This window comes from Athene noctua, chromosome 1, assembly GCF_965140245.1.
Source record: "Athene noctua chromosome 1, bAthNoc1.hap1.1, whole genome shotgun sequence".
NCBI classification, from domain to species: Eukaryota; Metazoa; Chordata; class Aves; order Strigiformes; family Strigidae; genus Athene; species Athene noctua.
Window position 1 is genome coordinate 183,983,533 of NC_134037.1, and position 25,969 is coordinate 184,009,501.

At 39.9% G+C, this 25,969-nt stretch overlaps 1 protein-coding gene across 2 annotated transcripts in view; it reads right to left on the reverse strand.

Moving 5' to 3' along the window:
• Window positions 1-2,871: 2,871 nt before the first annotated feature.
• SHROOM2 (shroom family member 2) overlaps window positions 2,872-25,969 on the reverse strand; it is a 132,439-nt gene continuing 109,341 nt past the window's right edge. For both annotated transcript variants that reach the window (XM_074907390.1, XM_074907381.1), the window contains 5 exons: window positions 21,553-22,311; window positions 17,360-17,911; window positions 16,273-16,453; window positions 11,658-11,930; window positions 2,872-5,691 (listed from right to left, as the gene is read on the reverse strand). In XM_074907390.1, the coding sequence (XP_074763491.1) occupies window positions 5,425-5,691; window positions 11,658-11,930; window positions 16,273-16,453; window positions 17,360-17,911; window positions 21,553-22,311 (2,032 nt within the window). In that variant the 3' untranslated portion in view covers window positions 2,872-5,424. The remainder of the gene's footprint in view (window positions 5,692-11,657; window positions 11,931-16,272; window positions 16,454-17,359; window positions 17,912-21,552; window positions 22,312-25,969) is intronic.

Sequence of the window (25,969 nt, forward strand, 5' to 3'; positions counted from 1 at the left end):
CTTATTCTTAGTCTGCAATTGCTCATTGTATTTATTTTTCTCTGAGGCTGTTAGAAAAGACACAAGCCTAATTTATTAGTAACAAACACTTTATGAAGAGCAGACAGAAGTGAAACAGATATTGAAACTAAATGCTTGAAACAATCTTCATCAGGAGGATTTTGTTAATTCCTCTCAGGCTTTTAGACCTCACAGCTCTACCAAAATAATCTCAGTAAAACTCTTGAAACTATACGTCCGCTACCTGGTTTACAGAACATGCTCTCCATCAGAAGGCCGGCAAATGATGCTATCACAACCAACAGCAGCAAACTAACTACTCTTGGCAACGCATGTCAGACCGCAGCTTTTTCAGAGCTAGTACTGGCTCCTCTTACGGAAGTTGCTTGGAATGAAGGAAGTCTAGTTGACATAGTTGCAACATAGTGTGTGCTTAAGAAAAGCCTCTTTCACTAACTTCATTAAAATATATGAATACAGATCTAGAATTCTTGAGTATTCTCACCTGTGACTTGTAGCATGCAGGCTTCATTTAGACACCATGTTGCTGGAGATTTATGTTACTGAAAGTAAGTATGGTTATTCTTCTGTACCTTTCAACACCTTGTACATCCTCAGTTCCACTGTCACAAATCTACTTACTTTAATTAAAATCTCTCCCAAGTTACGACAGGCAATCACAAATACCAAATAAAAATATTTCAAAAAAAGTTGATGTGTGGTGGGAATGTCATTGTTCTCTAGTGATATCATCATATTTTAGGTTGCAACTCACACCTGGCAAGCAGAAGGTAACACAGAATTCCTTGTCCTGCTTCATCTCAGAAGTGGTGCCAGAAACCACCGCATCAGTAGTCCAGATATTCTCAGTATCCCACCCATGGCAGCAGCCAGCACCAGGCAACGTTTTCAAAAGCAGCAGCAGGCAATAGGTAAGGACAGTTGGCAGCTAAATTTCTTGTTAACCTTACCAGTTAGCAGTTTGTTGCATCCAGAAGAGTTTAGAGGAAGTGAGAATTAGATTTATATCAGACTTCATTAACACTGACATGTTTGGCAGTAGCGGAAGGCACGGCCTAGTCGCAAGGCCATCTCCCCCAGCCAAATTTAGGAGACTGCCAAGATAGAGATATCAAAGCACCTCAAACTGAAGCTGTTGCAAGGATTTTTTTAAAAAATATGCATTTTACTAGCCTTGTTTTCAGGAAAGGCTCAACTGCTTTGACTAAAATAAAACTCAGCCTAAGATAAACAACAATCTGCCCACATGGTTACAACCAAGAAAAAGGTACCAAGTGTAGCCCATCTTGAAAAGATATTTGCCCTGCTTATAGGTGTGCTAATGTAGTCTGAGAGAAATTACCTTCTGCTATTTGACCTGCACTGAATTTATTTCAATTCAGATTTTCTCCCAAGATGTACTAAATCAACCCACTTCAAATGGAACAACTTTGCTCACAGAAACATTATTAAAAGGTTAAGTAGGGAGAATGAAACCCAGGATTTCAGAGGTGAGCCATGGGTAACCCATCCTACAGTTTGTAGATTGTTATGATTAGTTAAGTTACAGACTGGAACTGCAGTAAGTGAATATGGTGCCCGATTTACCACTGCTGACAACTGACAATATATAGTCCAGTACTTTAAAGTTGTAATTATTATTTGTTATAACATCTACTTTGTGGGCAGGTTCCGTCCAAGTATGTGGAAAAAACAATTTATACCCTAAAACCACCCTACAACTGAAAAGCCCTTAATTAGAACAAACCTATGAATTTCTGCAATGAATGACTGGACACCATTAAAATAGGAGTTACTATTCTAATGTGCACCCATCATAAGGCCTTGCTAGCTACTGGATTGCCAACAGATTACTTCAGCTTTAAAAACTGAAACAATTAAGTACACCAAAATTAACCAATATAATGTGATTAGGAATTAAAACTGAAATGGTGACTCCTTTGAAATCTGAGGGTCTCAAATACCCCAAAACAGAAAATCAAGAGCCTAATTTCAGTTTAAAGAAAAGCAGGTTTTTTCCAGTTCAAACAATACACAAATACTAGACTGTTATTCCCCTATAGCTGCCACTCTGGATTATACTAAGTGCCCAGGAAACCAGGCATAAAGAGGTGGGTCCATGTACATGCAGAGGGAGAGAAGGGTGAAAAGCATTGTTAGAAGTTTAGAAAAATCCTACAAATACCCAAGTATTTTCCCTTCTCTAACTTCCTTTTCCCAGACAGTTTCTATGATAAAGACCTTGCCAGGTAATTATTTCCAGGATGATTTATGAAGCTATAAAACATTATCTCTGGTTACCTCTACTACAAATCTGTGCAGACTTGACAGTGTTTCCCAATAAGGCAGAAGATTCTGCAGTTAATCTGAGAACCCCCATTAAATTGAAAAGAAACAGTTTCTATGGAAGTCTGTTAGAGATGGAGAGTTCTCAGTGATCTGTTCTTGCAAAACCCCTTGAGAACCACTGACTTTAGGTATTTCCATATGAAGTATCATTCTAAACACAGGATGAAGCCAAAACAGTGTAATTGCCCAAGCAGAAAAACCTTAACTCCTCCTCTTGTATATATTCTGTTAAATTGTGAGAGACTGGACTTATTGTATCCACCTCGTAACACATCTCCCTTTCTGTTCCCTGGTACTGACACACTTAAAATACTGCATAGACATGAACACATTTCTGGTACTTACACTGGGAACCTGACAGTGATCAATTAGTCAACATGTTAAATAATCTGTGAAAAGACAGCAAGCTACTTCAGACCATACCATGGGCACCACAAGGTGGCTAACACTGCACAGCAAAACGGTAGGCTTTGACAGTTAAAACTGCACACAAAAACTAACTCTACATTGAAATATACAGTTTATTTTCTCAAAGTCAAGCAATACCATTTGTCAGTAGGTAAGTGTTAAGTGTCAGGCAGGAAAACTGTACATTTTAACTCTGGGCTGCAGGATCCAAACAGTTGGAGAAACATAGTGGAAATCTTTCACTATACAAAGAGATCTAAAATTGAGAACAACGTAGGGTGAAGAAACAGCCATCCCCAGGATGCCAAAGGCAAAACAGTAGCACCAGATTTTTTCAAAAAGCAACAGTATAGCTATTTACAGATTTACATATAACATTGGGAGGCAACCATCTTCAGGTTTCCAGCATGAAAGACTTTCAACAGTTTTAAAAAAGGAAAGGAGAGAATGGTGTCTACACAACAGTTCTGTGAAAGGGATAATATATATAGCATTCACAATATTGCTACCTTTTATCAGAAAGATCTAAATCAAAGTACTGTATACAAACACATTGTAATTATATTATTATTCACATTTCACATACACATTTCAGAGTAACCACAATATGTAATTTTTTTAAAATGCCACAGATAAAACAATGCACACTTTTCTCCAAGCTAAAAGACAAGCATAATTTATTTGGGAATCGGTTAGTTTTGGGTTTGTTACGGTTAAGGGAGAACTTTAAGGACAAAGGGATCACTTGTCCTAGGAACATAGCAGCATATAACTGTGAGATGCCAGACGACTACATTTTTGAGCTACGAGGAAGAAACGAAGGTCAGCTGTAGGTCTCAAAGTGGTAGCTCCATTCGACCCCAACTGACACACAACGTAATTGCATTAAAGATTTGGTCCAGGTATACAAAGTAGTGCACTATAAGAGGGGGAACAGTCCTTTTAATGTTTGCACTTGTCTGTAAAGGAACTGGTTCCAGAAGATCTTTGCTCCCCAGTTCCCCAACTTGCAAGGAATCTGCTGATCAACACCTCTCCGGTTCTCTCCTCGCATAAGAAAGGATTCAGGTAAGAAAGACAGAAGACTTTTTGTGAATGCTGCCACTGCAGGAATAGTGGAAAGAATTCTTTACTCTCTCTTTTCAATACTTAAGTACTTGTATGTTCAACCTGCTGAGCTACAGAGAGGCATTCACATCAGCTTTGAAAAAGAATTCTTGTTGGGCAGTTTGTCTATGGAGAGATAAATGTTTTCCTTACTACAATGTAAATGGCATATACACAAAGTCATCCAAGACTTTCCTTTGTCCACAGAACTTTATCTTAACATAGAACTTGACATTTAGATGCTACAGAATTTCTCTGTAGGCATCTGAGCAAGTCAGTGTAACCTATTGCTGTGCTAAAACATGAGTTAGCGCCTCTTTTTAGAAGTACTGGAAATCCTCTGTTTTAAGTTTTGATGGCAGTATTATGAGAACACAACCAGTAATCTGGTACTGTGAACTAGCATCCTCTCATTTATCATTGTGCAATGGAAAAAACAAACCAACCCCACTTACGCTCACAGTTACAAAGAAGAGTTGCTCCGAGTAATGGATAGTATTTACATGGCAGAAAGTGTTTATATTGCATTTGGTAGTCTGAGAAAGTGGAAAAAATGAACAGCATTGTGTAGGTCAACTTCAGTATAACTTAACATCACAATGTTGAGCAATCAGAAGACAAATTGAAGCAGTGTCCTTAGCCTACATTTATTTTCATAAAGTGTAGCGGGTTTGGGGGAAGAAGAATAAAAACATGCATAAAAAGTACACGAAACAGCAAATGAGCCTTCTAAATAATTTAAATGAGAAATGTTTTGAACAAAATCAGCACAGTACTTCCAGACTGTTTCTTAAATCTAGTACAACTTGGTAACGAAAATCACTTGCATTGCAGTAAGAGGGTGTACAAATGTCTTGCAAAATAATTTTCAAAAAAGTCTTCAGCAAGGTAGCCATTAGGTGATTTGCAAGATGGTTTAAGAAGTGTTTAACTGAGGCTGATTTTAAAGTTATTTTCTGCAAGGGGAAAGTGCCATCCTATATACAATATTACAAAAAAGTGTCTGATGCCACAGGATCAGAGTGACACTACATTTCAGCAATCTGAATATATTAGCTATAAGATGCACGCTTCCCCTATTTAATGTGTCTTAAAAAAAATAAAAAGCCACTAAATTTAGAGCTTCTAAATTTGTGTGCATTCATAAATTGCTGTTGGTTTCCCAGCAGTCTGTACAGCATCTGAACATAAAGTATACAACCTAAGCTAAAAAACATTGTGTTTGCATGCACAACTGCCACAGACTTCCAACTTACTGAGCAGAAAGGTTGTCTGTCCTTTCCAGTGGAGTTTTCTGTAAGTTAAGCAATGAGAAACAGCTGTAGAGTCCAACAATAAAAATGTGTTCTAAAAAATTAAATACATCATCCTAAAAAATGAAAGAGAGCATTATTGCTGTTGTGAGAGCTATTTTTCTCTTGTGCACTTATTTCTCTACTGGACACTCAGACAAGCCAAGGTACTCATTTGTATACTTGGAAACTCCCCTATCCCTTCCTTCCTGCCCATTTTTCACATCCTTGGTCAAACTCAGTCCTCTTATTTGAGCCGTTCAGGTTGAAGGCTATCAGTCAGACACTTCAGTTGCTCTTCCCCCAGCTTGATCTTGTCCTCAAGTTCTCGCTGCTCAATGATGAGGGCTGACTTCATTTTCACAAAGTGCTCATAGTCTGCTAAGTTCTCCTCGCTCAAGTAGTTTGCCAAAATGTCAAAGACAATGCGCTCTCGACGATCCAGGTTTTCCTTCAGTTCCTTTGCATCTTCGTGTTGCTGGGTCAACAGCTTTTGCTTCTCTACCAATGTCCGCTTAGGAAGAAAAAAAAAACCAGTTAAAAATTCACTGGGTTCCCCAGGTTGGGACAACAGCTTCAGTGTTTAAGTCTTAAGTCTGTTTCATCTGCAAAGACAACGACTTTTCTGAATACTTGGAGAGGTGGAATAAGATTGCTCCTTAAAGTTTATTTTTATAAAATGCATTAACATAAAGGGAAAAAAAGTAGTGAATCAACGAAAGATGCACCATTAATTTCTATTGGCCTCAATAGCAAGAGCTTCAAAGACTACTATTTAATAGTTCAAAATAGTTATATAAAATACAGTTGCCTTTGAGAAGCATCCAAGTTCTCCAAATTAAGATTTCACTCAGCAACATCTTACATCTTCAATACACTGCATTGTACTTCCATACTGGAACAGCTGTGGTTAGAGAACCCAGAAATAGACTAATTAACAGAGTGATTTGTTCTTATGCAGCTCCCAACACTGTGATATTTTGCAATTCTGCTGCAATCCTCGTGGCTTCTCCATGAGATGTGAAGTCATGTGGTCTTAAGACATGAGCAAGAGCTAGGGTAGGACAATAGGAGGGAAGAAAAAAAAAAAAAAAAAAAAAAAAGCAAAAAAAAAAAAAGCATTATCTTCCCAAAAGGGCTCTAAGCTTTCTGCCCTCACAGGAGACAAAACAGGAAAAAGGGAGGTTGAATGGAGAAACACACAAAGAAAGAGGACAGGAGCTATATTGCATTCACACCTATGTACAAGCATGAAGGGTGAGGTACATCTCATCCAACTTCATCCATCTACATGGTAGACAGCCACACCTGAATCACTCAGCTATACACTACGTCACTAGTATATTGAAAGAAACAGGAGCATTATTAATCTGATCTATTTCAGATGTCTGCCTGGGAGTGATTGCCTTTTTCCAGCAACAAAGTATGGCTGGCCTACACTGTTGTCAAGAATTCTTGTACAGACTCCTGAACTTAATTAAAAAGTACCCCTAAGAAGTACCACTCCATAACTTTTAGCTTTGCTTCAGAGATTAATTTTCTTTGAGAACCTGTCTCTTCAAATAAACCACAGTCTGTTCAAGTAAATGTGCCCATTTTCATTTGGACTGTATGTTAGCACACATGCTATAATAAGTCTAAAGGATTTACAGAGAAGTGTTTTTGTAGACTACAAAATAGAGTCTTTTCAAGATGGAAGTATGAGACAAAGGGGGATACAGACTAGCAAGCTTTAATAGACTTAATCTGTCGGAGTTGCACACATATCCTGTGCTGCCTCATTTTCTATAGACAGCACAAATCTCAGAGGGTGAAACGCTTTCAGATTTGTGCTCTCAATGTACTTAAAATACACAGCCTAGATTAACTCAGGATTCAAGACAGCTATGGAAGACAAGTCACAGAAATCACACATTATTAGAAAAATCACGGTTTAATCTTCCTTTGAGCTTATGCCAGAGAAAAAAAATCCCACTGCAACTTGCAAACAGAACTATCTGCTGCAAAGAGATGAAAGCAGTGTTCTCCTAAATTCACCAAGTTCACTAGCAGCCAAGCCCAAACTCAAGAGTGTAGCTAGACTGCTCCCCAGGGCAGCCTTGCAGCTTGTGTGTACACTGAACAGCAGCAGCAGAATTAGACAGAATTTGGTGAACACAAGAGGGCATGTATCAGCCAGCTGGCAGCTCAGTTGTAGAGTTACCCATCTAACTTTGGGATGAAATAAGCTGTTTTTCAAGTAATTTGCTATCATTGTCAACAGACACAAGAAAATCAAATGTTTAGTCCTTCGTAACAATTTCTGGGATTTAAGTTGTATGATTTCTTCTTACCAAAGCCTATGGCATGACTTTCAGATGAACACGGGTAACCTGACAGTTTGAGGAAAGTAAACACTACTTTTGTTATGAAATTTGCATGACACCTTAGTACCTCTGCCTTTGTTGAGGCTCAGGGAATACCTAAAAGAAGTGGGATGCAGAAAGAAAGAATGCAAATGAGATACCTCTTGAATTTGCTTTTACCTCTGTTAAAGATGACTGACACCAAAAAGCCCATTTTGAAGGGCAAAGTGAAACACTGTAGCAGGCTCAAGATATCATTCTTGAGGACGTTCTTTGAGCAATGGGTAAATGGCTCACCAGGCCTAAAGGCATAAATGGTGTCAAATGGTTTCATCTGACTATCTTCAACCAACCAAAGCCAAGCAGAGTGCAGAAGGGGTTTTTGCAGTTAGCATTCCTCTGAAGCCTCAGCCAAACACAGGCCATCTGAAACTCCTCTGATCAAACAATATTTGGCTCTTTCTATTGAGTCTTTCCCAAAATTCTTTGCGGTTTTGAACCACAGCCATATGAAAAGGAACTTCCTCCATGTATGTGACTTCCCAGAATTCAGTTCCTAAGCTACTACCCCTGCTACCTGTCCCTAGTCTTTCAATAACAGGTCTTGTGGGTCTAGGCACCTGATCACATCTGTGGACAACTGGTTCAGTGCTTTAGGTTTCTAGATTTCTCAACACACTCTGGCTTTGATTGATAAGTAATGAGAAGACACCGGTCTCACTGTGTTGAAGGTATGTTGGTGAAAAAAATATTAGGGAAAACATGGGCCCTCTCTGGAAGGAAACGGGACACATGGTTACTCAAAATATTGAGAAGGCCAAGGTACTCGATGACTTTTTTGCCTCAGTCTTCCCTGGCAAGTGCTCCAGTACCACTGCCCAAGATGCAGATGGCAAAGGCAGAGACTGGGAGAAGGAAGCACCAGCCAGTGTAGGAGATGATCAGGTTTAAAACCATCTAAGGAACCTGAAGGTGCACAAATCCATGCGACCTGATGAGATGCATCTGTGGATTCTGAGGGAACTGGCAGATGAAGTGGCTAAGCCACTCCCCATCATATTTGAAAAGTCGTGGCAGTCTGGTGATGGTTGCACTCAAAGAGTTGCGGTCAACGGCTTCATGTCTGAGTAGAGAGCACTGATGAGTGGTGTTCCTCAGGAGTCAGTATGGGGACCAGTCCTGTTTAACATCTCTGTTGGTGACATGGACAGTGGGACTGAGTGCACCCTCAGCAAGTTTTCCAACAACAGCAAGATGTGTGGTGCTGTCAAAATGCTGGAGGGAAGGGATGACATCCAGAGAGACCTTGACAGGCTTGAGAAGTGGGCCCATGTGATCTTCATAAAGTTCAACAAGGCCATGTGCAAGGTCCTGCACGTGGGTCGAGGCAATCCCAAGCACAAATACAGTCTGGACGATGAGTGGATTGAGAGCAGCCCTGTGGAGAAGGACTTGCAGGTATTTGTAGATGGAAAACCGACTGTGAGTCATCAATGTGCACTTGAAGCCCAGAAAGCCAACTGTATCCTTGGCTGGATCAAGAGAAGTGTGGCCAGCAGGTTGAGGGAGGTGATTCCTCCCCTCTACTCTGCTTTCCTGAGACCCCACCTGGAGTTCTGTGTCCAGCTCTGGGGCTCCCAACATAAGGACACAGACCTGCCCAGGAGAGTCCAGAGAAGGGCAATGAAGATGATCAGAGGGCTGAACCACCTTCCCTGTGAGGACAGGCTGAGAAAGTTGGCATTGTTCAGCCTGGAGAAGGGAGAGAAGCCACCTCTCCAGGGAGACCTTACAGCAGCCTTCCAGTACTTAAAGGTGCCTACAGAGAAGATGGAGAGGGACTCTTTATCAGGGAATGTAGTGACAGGACGAGGGGTAATGTTTTTAAACTGAAAGAAGGAAGATTTATATTAGATATAATTCAGGAATTTTTTATGGTGAGTGTCATGAGGCACTGGAACGGGTTGCCCAGAGAAGCTGTGGCTGTCTCCTCCCTGGAAGTGTTCAAGGCCAGGTTGGACGGGGCTTTGAGCAACCTGGTCTAGTGGAAGGTGTCCCTGCCTATGGCAGGGGGGTTGGAACTAGATGTCCCTTCTAACCCAAACCATTCTATGAATCTATGAATGAAGAGGCTGGTAGCTATTTCAGATGAAGCCGCTTTCAGAAGCCAGAGTTGAAATAACTGATAGTGTTCCTTGTGGCTAAAGAGACCTATGACAGAGCATCTATTAGTCAGAATATTAATTCAGCAGTGATTATTTGCCTGCTGACAGACTGTTTGTTTAGAAAGTCTGCTGAGCTGTTGGTGGTACCTAGAAAGTGGAAAACTATGAGAGTAATGTTTCCTAGACAACATCACCTTCACCAAAAAAAAAAAAAAAAAAAAGAAAAAAAATATCAGTGATCACTAGGGATATGATCCCCAGGGATGGAAGTAATCTCCCATGTTTTGGTTATATGGTACATAGCAGAACACCAAATATGATCATGTGACCTACAAAATACCAAAGGACAACCAAAAGTCACATACACCAATCTAAATTCAAAGAAATGCATGTGTAACCCTACATGCATTGTATCTGTAGTCAAAGTACCTGGGGATGATCCATCTGATAATTTATTTCTGATGTTACTATGGCAAGACTGGTGTCAGTGCATGAGAAGATAAGTGGGGATTAAAATATGCTAGGGGTTTGGATTTCTGTCAGACTAAGTGACAGCAGAGCACACAGACAATTTCTGACTGGCCTTACTACACCACCTACTCGCCTTCTTCCTTTTCCACACCTAGCCAATAAGGCATTTTTAATCACAGCACACAAACTGTGTTTCCTATATGCTCATATCATCCAGTAGCTTCTTTTCCCAGCACACACTTCCACCTTTGAGCCCATTAGGCAACTGTAACCACATTTAGAAAAAAGAAGTCTAAAGATGTATTAAGTTTCTTTACATTTCAGAAGCTTTGATCTGCCCTCTAATAAGCTGTCAAATACCTTCCCTTCACCCCAGTCAGAGAGGGGTCTGGACAGCCATTAAACAAGTATGTTTGGCAGCAGCTAGAGCCAAACACCAAAAACACAGCTTCAGACTAGTCCCAGCATTTACTGGTTCTTAATGGTGAAACATCGGAGCATGCTGAAGAAACACAACATGAATCCACAGCCTGTGGAAAAAATTCTGTTACAACACTTAGGTGGACTGCTGGCACTTCAGTCCACAGCTACAAGCCAAAAATCCCACTTCACATTCGTTTAACTGTAGAAGATAAACTCACTTGACACATCCCCGCACCCCTACTTTCTGTATTTATTTTAGCCTTTACATTTCGTACATGTCTACATCTCGCCTTCAGTGCATATCTATATCACTACATATCTCTTTCCCAGCCTGATGGGATTTGAAGCGAAATAAAGTGCTGGCAGCAGAGGTGGGATCCAAAAGGAAAGAGCACCTTGAACACTCCTGAAATTTCCACATCTGTTGGGATTCCTCCACATCACTACTGGCCTATTCTGCTTGGGTAAAACATCTTTTCTATTGAAAAATTCTTTTTCCAATGCCTCCCCCTCCTGCCACCCCTGCCTCTGCCCCCCACCCTTTTTTTTTTTTTTTTTTTTTAAGACTTGTTCTTCTGTCATTTCTTGCTCTTGTTCCTTGCTGGGCACTGTGAAGGAAACTGTAGTAAAAGAAAAACATTTTCTTTGTAACAACCTTACAGATTTTTATCAAGATCCTTGCTGAGTATAAAGAAGTTGATAAACTTTCTGTATTACAGCACCAAGTAACACTCCTCTTCCCATCCTGAATTGTTAGAATAATTTTGTTTGCCTCCTTTTTATGCTCTTATCAGTAGTTCCCCTCTTCCTCTAAACTTTTGCTAAGAAGTCTGTTTTCTAGTATGTTGTACCCCAAAACACCACTTTTTCCTCAGCAAGCCAACTGTAGTTTTAGTATTCCAAGCAAAAGCAAGGCAAAGAGAAAAGTTTTAGGAAATCTAAAGAAAATGGCATTATGAGATTTATCCACTCACTATCCCTTATCTTGAGGTATGCAATTTAGATAAACAAAACCAAGCAAAAACCCCCACACCAGGTGTACTAAATGCAATGATATGATTAATGGCCTTTCTCACCCGTTCTTCCGGAGAGGTGTTTTCATCCAGGTTATTAAGAGCATTTTCTACCCGGGCCAGACGACCTGACAGGGACAGCAGGAGGTTCACCACTTTGTCAAGGTCGCCGATAAACATCTTGAATTTGTCGAACTCATTTGGTTTGCAGACTTCTTTCACAATGGCCTCTACCTCCTCCCCCAGTATATTGTTTGCTTGGATGTCTTCCAGAAGTGTCTCCCGTGCTTCCCTCAGCACCTGCAGCTTCCTACTAATGCTGTCAATAAGTTCTTGCTGTGGAAAGTAAAGGGGATGAGAACTTATTAGCACTTCTGCATTTTCCCCCACTTCTGAAAGTCATGTCGGAAATCCAGCATTTTTTTATGTTGAAACTCCCATGTGGCTTTGACAATGAGTGCATTACAAATAAATATATGTCTAAATATGTGTCTAAGGTCTACACCTCTGGATTCAAATGTTTAGAATGTAGGTCTATGATGCTCTGCTTGAGACCTGTGTTGAAGCAATTTGCCTTTGTGGCAAAAGATGAAGGACTTCCACCCTCCCAGCAAGCATTCCTGCTTCTTCTTTGAACAGCCTAAGAGCATGCTATGGAATGGCATAAAGTACAGTGCATCCTTTTCTCTCTAAATATCAGGTTCATACTACTTTTCTGAAGAGCTACACTTAGTACCAGGAAAAAAATCCCATGCTTTCCACATGACACAGTTAAAACTAGGGCACTGTCTAGATTTTTCTTCCTTTCTGCATAATATTAGCATCCCTCCAATAGCACTCTTTCCACTCTCAGAAAACCTTAACATTAACTGTGCCTTACAACATTTCTGTAGGGAAATCACAATCCCTGTGGCACAGAACAGTGAACAAAATCTACTTCTATGTTGTACAAACCAGCTCTGTGCGAAGCTGTGTGAAGTAGCTCTGCCAAAGGACCAAACCAGCATCCTATGCCAGCAGAAGATACCACCTCATCTGCAGTTTGTCAGGGCTTCTTTATAATCCCCCACTGACTGAGATGCACATGCCCTGGTTTAGAAAAAGCATGTCAGGTGCATCACCAGCAGAGACAGACCAAGGACCCAGATCTCCTCCCTCAGTGACCTGTGTTCCATCTGTGCTGCCCAGCTACCTCCCTGTGTTTGGGCAAGAGGTTTTGTTTCTTAAGTGTCCATTAGCTTTCAGTTGTGCACAAGGGGTGGAAGTCAGTTCAGCTAGTCAGTCATTTACCCTAACATGAGATGAATCACACCCTAAAAATGCCTAATTCATTTAAATGCAGATGCCTATTTAGTATTCAGCTAATTTCAGGTATGAAAAATTCCCAAAGCATTCTCTAAACACACACACCTCAGAGCAATTTCTGAAAGAAGATTACATCCTCTAGAATAGTCATTATTTCATAATACTGCTTCCCTTTTTTTTTTTTTAATTACTCATGACATTCTCTAGAAACTTTGCTTTCTAAATGCAAATCTGATTACAAGCCTTCATGATTACTGAGAAAGACACTGATAGCAGCTACTGCTCTCAGATACCACCAAACAGTGACTGCCAATTTATTTTGGGAACAAGAAAAAAGTCTCCCATCTTAACAGAAAGCAACTACACCCTGAAAATTTAACAGCCTCTTTGAAAGTAGAAATTCAACACATGGATTACCCGTGCTGGTTTTCTCCTTTTTGATTTAATATACTCAGGCCAGGTTAATCTGGATTTGGGTTATCTGTTAGTCTGGGTGCCCAAAAGATTAAGGTAGTAAGCAGTTCTACAGATGCCTGCTTTACTGACTGATTAATCTGCAGGATTTGATTTTTTTTCCCCTTCTCTCAATGCAAATAAATGCAGTTTGATTTGGATTATGTAGGTCACAGTGCTATGCTCTCATTTCTCTTAGATGACATGCACATGCACAACACTGCTGTTTTACCATCCAAAACACAACAGGATACTGCTGTGCTCTATGTTAGTCTTGAGTTTTTAGCTTCTGCAGCTGTGCTGCTACTTCCTCTAATGAAAAAAAGCCTTACGTATGCACAACGTTTACCACTCCGGTATCCTATTTAGATGTCTCTAAAAGGCTGCTTTTGCAGGTGAGGAGGCCATTAAGTACTTGTCTCTCTTTAAGACTGCCCTATCTATTAAGAATTAGATTGTGATTACTGATTGCTTCCTACCCCGATGAAGCAGCCTTCGAATGCAGCAACTGTGGGCTCACTACATGCTTTTGTTAACCAGCAGAAAATCTGTATTACGTTTGGTATCCACTGAGCTAGAAGAGCTCCAATCACACCTTGAAACAGGCAGATGAATAATTTATAGCTATGAATTCTATACCAGTAAACAAGAAACCAATAAAACCTCAACTTTCTCCAGCAATTCTTGCTGATCTGACCAGCAACACAGCAAGTAGCTCAGCAAAGTGCTGCTCAGGTGGTTCACTGCTTGGCTTGATTTGCATAAATTACTCCGATCTCAGCTCACCACTCCATTTCACATCAAGTTCAGGTCTAAAAGCAGAAGAAACTTGGAGTTCTTCCGTTATTTTTACACTCTTGGGGAGCTGCTGAAACTTTTCTAAAGGCAAAGGGGACACTTCCTATTCAGCCACATACAGATTTTTTCCTTACTACAAAACCACTCTTGTAGTATCTTCAACATCAGTTTGGTATTTTATAATTGCGGTAAACCTTCATTAAACTCAGTACACAAGACACATACATTCCATTCCTGCTAGCTGAGAATACATGGATTGTCTCAAATTAAAAAAAAAAAAAAAAAAAAAAAAGACTCTATAGGAATTTCATATACTTATTTCAAAATTTAAAAAGCACCACACATTTCTGGTTTGCAGAGCAGTGAATGACAAATATTACAATCATTCCACAGTGGACTGCAATTAAGATATCTCGTAACAGAACTGACCATTTTCTAGGAATCAAGGAACAGGTTCTGGGCGTATGCCTCCTCTAAAATAATTGACATCGTAAAGTGTGCTATTAAAGTGTTCAGTTCCTTAATGATCCTTGTTAAACTGTTGCCAAATATGTGAAGCTGGGCCAAGTTATATATTCTGGCTGTTTTATAAAGACGCCTTGACCCACTTATGAGTTTTATATGTTTTCTGACAAGATCCAAGATGAAAGCCCACTGAACTGAGTGCTTGCATCCTACCACATCTGGAGGAGCAGGGAGAGAAGCAAGCAGCTCTGTGTGCGTGGCTACAACAGTATGTATATTCTGAGAAGAAGATGGGGGATCTCTGCTAAAAGCTCTTCATGAAATACTTCTTATCTCATATGATTAGTGGTGTATGCTGGAGCTGGGGGAATGGAGGGAGGAGTATATAAAGGGTGAACATGACTTTCCTGTTAACAGACACCAAGACAAATAAATGGCAATTTTGCTTATCAAAATTTTAGTATTTAGTTTGTGCGCAAATAATGAAGGTTTCATTTTAACACCCCCTCCGTACATATAATCCATAATTAATGAGAAGGAAACTAATTCTAGCAAAAATGATGAATGTGACCATCACGTGTGGCACCAGATAAAACCAAATTACTCAAAATGCAGTGAAATCCTTAATTTGTCTAAGTAGTACAGCTGTTGGTTTCAGTGACTATCTGGATAGAGGGTAAGGGTAACTCTAGCGCTGCAACGACCCAAAACCCCCGGCAGTGCATGCTGTACTGCACTGTGATGTAGTGGGGGCAGAGGGAGGGAGGGAAGGTTGAGGGAGATTAAAAAAGGCCAGAGTGGTAACAGAAAACACTACAGCTCCTTCAAATGCAGTGGCATCTTAGTGACTAAATATATTCCTAATATTTAACTAAAAGACATTTATTTGGGAGTGAATTACCAAATGCACTCTGGCAGCTGATTATTAAGCAGAGAGCTGACTTTAACAGAAAAGATTTGCGTACCTCTGCATTACTGGCTTAGGTAAAGAGTTGAACTACATCACTTTAATTGATCAAACAGACCATTTCCTCTAGCTTAACCTACTAGGAACTATGATTAAAATATTTTGTGCCAAATCGCTAATGAGATGAGTGTGATGATTTTAACATAGGACATTTTCTCAAACCACAGAAGTGTCATTATATCACCAATTTAATATCTTTATAATTTAATACCTTTATAAATGATATTTATTAATACCATTTAATACCATTATGTTGACCTCTGATCAGAAATAAAACACTGAAGGATGGGGATGAACAAGACTGGAGAAGACTGCCTCCCTTGTGATGAGTAACTTCCACTGAATCCACCAAGCCAATTAGCTATCTCCCAAATAATTTTTCAAATGGAAAATAGTATTTGAAAATAACCTCCCTAAAACATCTTCCCTTTGGACCTTCCAAACCATTCATTGAGCTGTAAAAAGCACCTAAGATCAAATTTCTAAATTCACAGTTGGACACTTAATGCTGCCCCTCCTGCCCCCCCTGCCCCCCCCCCCCCAAGAAACCAAACACCCCAAGCTGATTTTCCAAGTGATCCCCTACATCTAGAAGGCCTTTTATTTAGGAGTGTTTGCTTGGCAAATTCACAGTTAATGAAATGCATGCAAACAAGATCCTTCCATTATACTATCAGAAATGTCTTTTACCTTCTTTTCTGACAAGTCATGATCCAGCTCATCTTCAGAATCATCCTCGCTTTGCTGCTGTTGCTGCTGCTCCTGCATGTCCTTCATTTTAATCAGCAGCTCTGCCTTTGGTGCAGATGTGCTGTAGTAAGTGGAATTGGTTGTCAGGGAGATGGCAGACGGCACGCTCTGCTCCTCTTTCCTAGTAAAAAGTCAAAACTTTCATTAACTGCCTTGACACCCTAATCACTGAAAAGAAAGGACAATCTTTTAGAGCCATCATTTCACCAAGTAAGCAGGGGGTTCAACAGAAAGCCATTACCTTTATAAATAGGGTAAATAAATACTGGTTGTAAAAAAAATTTGTATGAATTCAGTACATGCCCACCAAAAGCTAAAGCTGAAATAGTGCAGAAGACCTCTCACCATTACAATGAGCAAAACAGGCCTAAGATACCTCATCTGGAAACAAAATGTAAAGTTACATTTTATTACGTAGTACAAAGACCTCAGTGTCATTGAGGGTATCCTTTCAGACTACCAAATGTGAGATACCACAATGTAAGTATTTATCTTTTTGGTTATGGAATTACACACGAACTTCTCAAGAAGGCTAAAACTTAATTTGATAATTCATAACAAGAAAATAAAAGACCCACAGAACATCAACATGTATGTAATTTAATGGAATTTAAATCTTTGTTCTCATTCACTTCCAGGAAACATCTCATACCCACTTCAAGTTGTCTTTGTAAATTTTCATTACATAAAAAAGGCCAAAATATTGTTCCTTCTCTATCCAGTTACTAGACTGGATAAAATATTTAGCCACTATGAAATGGGAGAAGTTAATTATTCCTTAAGTTCTCACACAAATAGTTTTCAAACAGGTCTTGGGAAACTTTTCGTATTGTGTAACACTGTTCTTTTTCTGTCATTAATGGCATTGAGGCAGCATTATGCTTGAGTAATATTCTAACAGAAAAGTCTTAGAAATGCCTCAAACCTCAACAGTCGGAAGAGCCTCACTTTCAGTCCCCTCCGAAAACTGACACACTTGAGATAGCAGCGAACAACGAACCACTGGCCTACAGAAAGTAATACTCACTTCTCTTCTGAAATTTTTGGAGAAGGAACTTTTGGCAGAAGCTTCCTGCGTTGCTGAGCTTCTTCTAGGAGGTGTTCATCTTTAGGGAATATACCAACCATCAGATCCATTGTTGTTTTTATTTTCACATTAGGATCTAGTATGTCTGCTAGAGATTTATCTCTTCCCACAATCTCTCTGGCTAGTTCCTCTGACTTCCAGTCTTCAAAGGTCTTCTCTTTGGCCTTTACATAGCTGACTGCTGGTGTGGCAGCACTGCTGTCCTTCAAGTTGCTCCCTGGTTCTTCAGCTGGTTGAGGGTCAGCTGGTTTGGTTCTGGCTTCTGGCTCTGGCTCTATACCTTGCCTGGTGTATGCACAGAATCGTGAATAGGATTGCTCAGAAGTGCTGAGTGTTTTAATTTGGTCCTTTTCCAAACCACTGGGTAAAGCAGGTGGCTCCATAGTACTGACAAGACTTTGCCGACTCTCCTTCTCTGCGCTGCTCTCAGAATGAACTATCTTGATGGGAACCATTTTCACTGTAGTATTGTTGTCTATAACCCTTTCAATTCTGGAAAATAAGGAAAATTCATCTTTAGAAATGGATGAACCCTACATCTCAATGCTTTTCTGCAAATCAGAGGGGAAGCCCAAATATGAAAAAAAGTAGATAAGAGATCTAGGTAATGGAATGTGCCTTGCACTGTATCTCAAACCCTAAATCTACATGTTTTCTCTTCTGCCTACACATTTTAAATAGTATTAGTCATTTGTAAGTAATCCTATATCAGCCTTGCACAATACTGATGGTACAGGCCTTCTGTTTGTTTCCATGAATGTGAGGGTCCAATCTCAGCAGCCAGGCCCCAGATTTGAGACAGTGATGCCAAACTGTCTTTTATCCCTTTGTTGCCACACATATGGAGGAAAACACGCCTCAAGCTCAACCTCATTGCCTCACACAGATCCAACAGTGCCTCAGTTTTTGGCCTGACAGGCGGCTTAGATGCCTGGGGAGTTTGTGATGCCCTCACATCAATTCCCAGGTCTTCCAAGGGAAGAGACAACAAACCAGATGGAAGCATCCTGCAGGCTAGGCCTTTGCTGAGCTACAAGAATAACAAATAATCACACATGGAAAACCTGGAAATCATTCAAAACTTGAGTACATGATTTAAAAAAGAATAATCTGTATCTGTAAAATTTCACACAAGATACAGAAGTTTAATAAACAGATCTCACCATAGTATCCTAGTTTGCTCTTAAAGAAGAAAAAGTAGCCACTGAAGAGGGTAACACACAATTCTGATGCTCCTTTTAAGGAAAGCTTATAGCAAAAATTCTGTACTGCATAGCACAAAGGGCCACCTTGGACATTCAGTTAAGTCAAGCTATTTAAAGAGGAGGCTAATTTAAGATTTTTAAATTGGACAATAACATGTTAAATAACATTACTGAAACATCTGTACTGTATGTAAAACCATGTAAGAAACTGAAGTCTAGTTTGGTGGTTTTGAGTTTGCAGAAAATTTAAAATTATTGTCATAATGTGGGTTTGGAAGCTCTACAGCAAGGAAAGGAACATTGCCTACTAGCTAAAATATCTGTTTTCATCTGGCTGGGTAGCTTGCAGCCTTTCAGATAAGTGACCAAGACATACTACAGCTCTTTTTCCTCTAAGTGTGGGTGTGTCACTTTCCTTAAAAATAAACATTATTGTGCTGTACTTTTCTTTTGTAGGGAATAGCAAAATCTGACTTTGTATTTTTCAGAAGTTGTATCGTATATTTTAAAGGTATATTTGCTTCTGAACAAATATGCAACCTCCCAGTAGGTATTTACTTCCAAGTGCTTTGTGGACATGCTATGGCATACTGATCCAACTTCTGGGGCAGGTTTTCCAGCCCATGCTGAACACTCCTACTACTCCCATTCGGTCAGGGTGTTTTCATTCAAGGCAACTGTCATTTTAAAGAGCTTGCTCTTGTGTCCACCACTCAGCCCCAGCTCCCTGCCTGCAGACATGGGCAGAGGCCTGCCACTGACCTTTTCTTTTGTTTGTTTTTAAATAAAGCCCACACCTTTTGCACTCCTCCAGACTGAGAAGAGGTACACATTTTCGAATTTGGTGTAATACAAGAAGCATGCGTAAGTGTGTGGAGGACAACTGGAAGAAGTGAGATGACTGCAACTCTTCACCTAAAATACCCAGCATCTGTTTTGAGACTCTGAGTACATTCCTCTCAGCTTAGTAAAGGATTTTCTAGATACTTTGGGCATCATCAAGTCAACTGATTTCCATCAGAGCAAAGACAGTTCAACACCAGGTGCTTCAGAAGTTCTGTTTCTGCAATCACTATCCTCCTGATTTTGGAAGGTTTTCCATTTGTGTAACGGTGGCATCAAATTTTGATCTGCAGCAACTCTGCTTGTGGCCATTATGAAGCTTTACTCCAACCATAAGCACAGTCACTCCTTGACCTGAGTGTATATTTACTGGCTATCTACTGATGCACTCTTTTCATCTTTATTATTGCTGAACAGTCGTCTTTGGAAATAGCTGGGTCCTGCATACCACCAATATCTCCCCATACTACATTGTTCTACCTAAAACACTGCAGGAAACCCTGTGCACTCACTCAGTTTATCCTGTTGATATCCTGTTGATGCTGATATCATCAAACATTGGCTGCCCACGGCATGCAAACTGGCATGTTCAAAAGCTCATATGCAGGGAGCCAACAAAAGTAATAAGCCAAATCTAATTAATTGCATATTAAGATATTGTACTTATATGAAATAAATAACATATAGAAGGTTCAGAGGTATGGCTCACATGTCTTTCCTTTCTTGCCATACCTGTTTTATTAAGTAATATAATTATTAACCGAGGACAACACATTGTGCATAAACAAGAGCTATCTGGGCTTAAGAATTTTGAATGTTAACAAAAGATTTGCAGGGTAAGTGTATTATCATTTAGATATGAGCATATAATTAGGCACACCTCAGTGCTCATTTCAACATTAAAGCTGAGTAAAAAGGAAGGACAAATACAATTAGCTTTCTACACATCCTCAGTATCTATTTATAAAGCAATACATTAAGGAAGTGAAAGCAGTACATTAAGGAAGTCATTGTCATCTACCTTTGCACATAGATGCTAGGGTTCATGTGATATATTGCACTTTTCATAGTAAACTGTATTATCACTTTATGTTACAAACACTGCATGATGAAACGTAATTTTTTTTTCCTCTGGTTACAAGAGGAAAAATATTAAGGCATATTTAGAAAAAAAAGAAATTCATGTTTGCTGTGTCTTAAGGCACATTGGAAAATGGCATGATTGAGTCTATTTTAACAATCTACATTACAGTAGAGAACAGCTATTACAAACACTTTTGCTCAGAGAAGCAATTTCTACATTCATTCAGCTCGGAGGTTTTGTTTTCATTATTTAACCATGAATTACAGTGCTAAAACATTTATGAAAATTATGATTCCTCAGCTTCCTGGAAGAGTTTGTTATCTTGTGAGAGAATAACCTTGTATTATGTTAGCAACATATGACAGATACAGCAATCAATTAATTTCAGTCGGTTTGTCTAATTCTTAGTTTATCTAGCCTGGGAAAAGACTGACATTCTCCTGCTGAATCTTCAGTCCCTCTCAATACAAACACTGCTGCAGACCGCCCCCCCCCCCCAGACTCCCTGGAGTGCCACGTTTCATCGTAAAAGCAACATGAAAACAGCCATGATTTGGTAGTGTACCTTACTGCGTGCGCTTTCGAAACAGATGTTCTCACAAAGGATACAGCTTCCCTTCCTGCAACTGCTTTGTCCCCACACTGATTCATATTCATATACAGACTTGGGTGGGGGAAATGACAACAGGGATCTTCTAATTTCACTCAGACTTACAGTGGAAAATCCATTTGAATCCACCCCTTTCGTTTTCTATTAACTACCAGCTGTAACACCTGAGCAGCGTCAGTTAACTAAAAGAAACCACAGATCAGCTGAAGGACTTTAATGGTACCAACTGGAATTTCACACAAGTCAGGTCTCTTCAGAACGTGCTGGGATGGTTCATGCTTAATAAAACCAAAGGATGTGCTCTTAGTAAAGAAAATGAACACTCAAACATAAATAAGGTCTAATAGGGCAAAAAGTGTTAATAAAATAGTAAAGAGGTTACATCTAGTACCTGGCTGGGTTCTCATCCTGTAAGGACACAGGAGGTTTATCAGTGAGCTTCTGTGGTGCAAACTGAGGAGAAGGGGACCTTGATGTCTCCATGCCAGGTTTTTGAAGGTATCGATACTTGGAAGATAATACAGACTCAGACCTAAGATGTGTTTTTTCTTCTAAGTGCTGACAAACATTCTCTGTGGATAATGCTTGCTGGAGCTGCTGTGGATTAGCACTCTTCAGTTTTCCATTGAAGGCTGCAGGACTCTGACAGAGAGAGGAATGACTGGCAAATACTTCAGTGGAGCTGGGGGACGAGGATGAAAAGGGCCGGCTGGGTGCTACCTGCAGAGATTCAGAAGAGCTGCCGAGTGACGGTGCAGAATTATCTGGTCGCCTGTATTTATCTCTTTTAGGTGGTGGCGGCCTCTGAGGAACAGGTCCACGCTTCTTGTTCAGCAGTGCTGGCTCTACCCTATGGTTTTCCTCTCCTTTGCCCCGGGAAGGACAGGAGTGGTTCTCATTCAAAGTCTGTGGCTCTGAGCAGGGGAGATGAGGCAGGCTGCGATCCTTGCTCTTCTCCTTCACGTTTTCCTGAGAGTATCGGTAATCACTAGGCAATGTCCCAGACCTCCCACGGCTCTCGTGAGGCAGAACCGTAGGCTCTCGCGCATGCAAAGGTCTGACAGATGCCTTCCACTTGTGGCTTAAATTCTGGTCCAGCTGATCCCTCTTCTCCTGCGGGTTCTCCCTCAGGGGACCTGTGTCAGCTTGCCTAGAGAGAAGAACACATCATTAGTGCGCTGCTGATTTATCTCCTTCGGTGCAAGGCCACCGCACTGATCCAGGAAGCTTGAACACCGAGATCACATTCAACATTTAACACCAACTCCTCCAATCTATGGTAACTGTACGGGCACACACAATGTGCCTAATCTAACATGATGAGTCAAAGCATAATGTCAGGCTAAATTAGGGTATGGAGCACCACAGGATGCGGCACAACCTTCGGGTAACCCCAGGCGCTGCAGCGTGCATGGCGTAGTTAAATGCACAGCACACCTCAAGTGATGATATATGTGGCACAGCCAAATGTGCAAATGTTCGTGGAAAATAAAAACCATTTCCAGAAGAGGAATCCTAATACTAAAATTTAATTATCTTCTTCCTTCAGAGTCAGTAACAAAGTGTGAAAAACAAGTTTCTTCTCTATGTACAAAACTAACACTTCAGTGTCATTTTAAATGTGAATTGAATACTGTGAACTTTAATTATGAATCTGGAGGTTGAATTTTTTTGTAACTGGTGAAAAATGAAATGAGTGCAAACAAAATGTTTCCAAAGCTGAAAAAACGGGAAAGGGAAAACGAGTGCCTCCTGAAAAAAAGGCAGAAAAGGAAATGTAGGAAGGATAGTATTTTCCAGTCGGGCTTATTTTAAACTTGAACTTCTTTTGCCCTGTCAGTACATATGACAAACAATGGGCAAAAAGGCCTTATCTTAAACAGAAATATTTTTGGATTTATTCCAATTTTACACTCTCTCTTTCTCTAGTCAGGAAACAGGCTTTCGCAGCTCCAAGCTTGTGCCTTGCCACAAAGACATGTAGTTCATTTCTGCTCACCAGATAAAGACAAATTGGGAAAGAAACCAGGCAGGAAAAAAAGAAAAGTACCTCTATAGCCCCGAGAGGAGACAGATTTGCTCTCTGCTTAAAGGAGGCTGAAAAGACACTGTAAGCTTAGAAAAGAAGCTATTAACAGAGAAGTAAAAGGCCTCAGAGAGCTGCTAATATAATTTATGCTACTGACAATACTGGTCTCTGTATTTTGAAATAGTAATCCTGTAGACATGCACTGCCCAAGCTTTCTTTCGAGGGGACTGTGAAAGAGGCATCTTTCCCAGCCTATTTGTAAAATGATGTTAACTTGAACTTTCAACATAAACAGGTTAACATTACTGTACCAGTTTTGAGAATAAGTCTATAGGCAGTTAACGTCAGTGTGTATGAAAACTAAATTTGAGATAAAAACATGTAAGTAATAAAGTCCATTATAAATTAAAGAAGAAAAAAAATTGGAGCAATTACACACTGCATGAGTATTTTAATGAAAACAAATATTTTAAATGAAGTATTGTGGGAAGACAACTGGATTAGATGTGTATTCTACTTTGACACCTGTACAATCAAATTACATTAAAAACTATTATTTTTTAGTCCTTGGATCTGTGATATTTTAGCACTTAAGGGAAAAAAGTTCTAAAAAAAGAGAAAAAGTTCTAAAAAAAATCTGGACATTGTCATTAAACTGCATTATGTATGGGATTTTTAATAATTGTACTTCACACTGATTTTTACATGTCAGTAATAGCATTGCATTCCCGAAAGATGGCTTTTTCACAATTTAATTCCTGAAGCCACATACAAAATCTCTCTTATGTGAGCTGTTAAATTTTAAAATACAATTTTAATGGATAAATTTTCAATTTAACATGAATGAGGAGCTGAATATTGTTTAAACTCAGATCTCCTCATATTGCTCTTAACTAAGAGCAGCTGTTTCAGACACCTTCAAGTCATCTGATAAATTCTGTCAGTTCTGTTTTACAAAACAGTATTTATTGACTCTTATTTTAACGCTAGAGGAAGGACAGTTTTGTTAAGTAAAATGATGCAGTGCCAGAAAGACCAACACTATTCAGATTTGGTTACATGGCATCTCTAAAATCATCTGGTTTTCCCTAGTGAGTTCAATGTAAGCAGAACCTGGCCTATAAACAGTTCCCACTAATTTTAATGGAAATATTTACCAAATGAAGACTGCAGGTCTTGAGTATGAAATACTGTATTTAAATCAGTGTTTTTCATTGTCTGGATAACCCATGTAGAGCACAATTTTCTTCTAGTTAACCTGTGCCAAAAAATTCTTCAGGTCTCTATTTATCTTCACATACATAAGCCATAACATAAGACAGTGTAACAGCTGCACTTAGGTGCACGGAAGATTAAAGGGCATGGCACAAATTGTCACAAAGACATAAATTACATGCACTACCTCAGCCAGTTTGCAAAGTATACACTGAACTTCACATGCACATCAGGATTGGGTGTGCTGGTAGAAGCAAACAGGACAGAGTATACCACTGATCTGACACATTTACCTATCCAAAGCATGTAACCAGATTTGTTTAATATTACCCTGGCTCAGAAGCAATGAATGCTTCAGTAGTCCTGTCACCTTCCAAAATAGAGTAAAAGGAAATAAAGAATCGCAGCACAGAGAAATTTAAAGATGCTACATTTGCAAACATGGAGATAAAATTCCGAAATTACATACTTTATACCACTTTCACAAAATTAAACATTTTGCAGTGCAACAGAAAATGGGTCTGGGGGAAGGTGGCTACATTCAATGCTGAGGCTAGTTTACATTCAGTGTGAGTGGGTCCTCATGCAAAACATGCTTATCACGTTATTTTGGAGAGATTTGAGCTTACTGTTCAGAAAGGAGGAAAAGAAAGCAAGCTTCAAGCCCCAGGAGAACACAGTGGCAAGAACCTGCAAAGGTGTTACATTATTATCAATACCAAGAAGTTCACTAAGCTACTTTAAATCTGTTGGTGGTTCATGTAACAATATGCCCCAGAATACAGCTGTTTTGGAAATGAGGCTTATACAAGGATAACATACCACTGAAAGGAACTCATCATTTATAACCAAACATCACAAAGCGAGAAAGACAGAACAGTCATCTGAAAACATGACAATTGACTTAATTACCACTTTCATTCTAGATAACAAACCAGTCATCACCGAAAACATTAAACTCTTGTTATCTTTGAACCAAAGCTTCCCCACCCCCATGATACAATACCACGAGTACCCAAATGCGAGAGCCTTCCTGATGCAATGGAATTGGGAAAGCTCACATCATGTTCCCCATCCCTGGCACACAATGACATTACAGGTCTGACTGTCAGATGACTTACACCACTTGCGTAACCTGAACTGCAAAGGAAGTGTAATCAACTGACTTACGTTGTTGATATGAAGTGGTATTCAGTAAGGGTGAGTCTAGTACAGGAGGCTGACAGGAGCCTTTTCTACGGTACCTGCTTTTGGTATTTAAGTACAGAAGCCTTTGTACCTAAATGGCAGGACTCACCCAAAATATGCTTCTAACTGAAAACTGCTTCATTCCAAAAATAGTCCTCCACATTTTCGAGAAGCTCTCAGTTAGGAGAGGGCCCAGCTCCCCCCAAGGAGGTCTGTGCGAAGAGACAAGAAGCTGAGCACTTGTTGGCCAGGTGGGCTCAGGAGGAGCTCTGCTCTGTGGCTTGTGCGTTTCTGCACAAGCCCCCAAACACATGAGGACCACTTACCACTATGGGGGTGGAAATGTGTTATCTCCATAATGGCACTAAGTATTTTC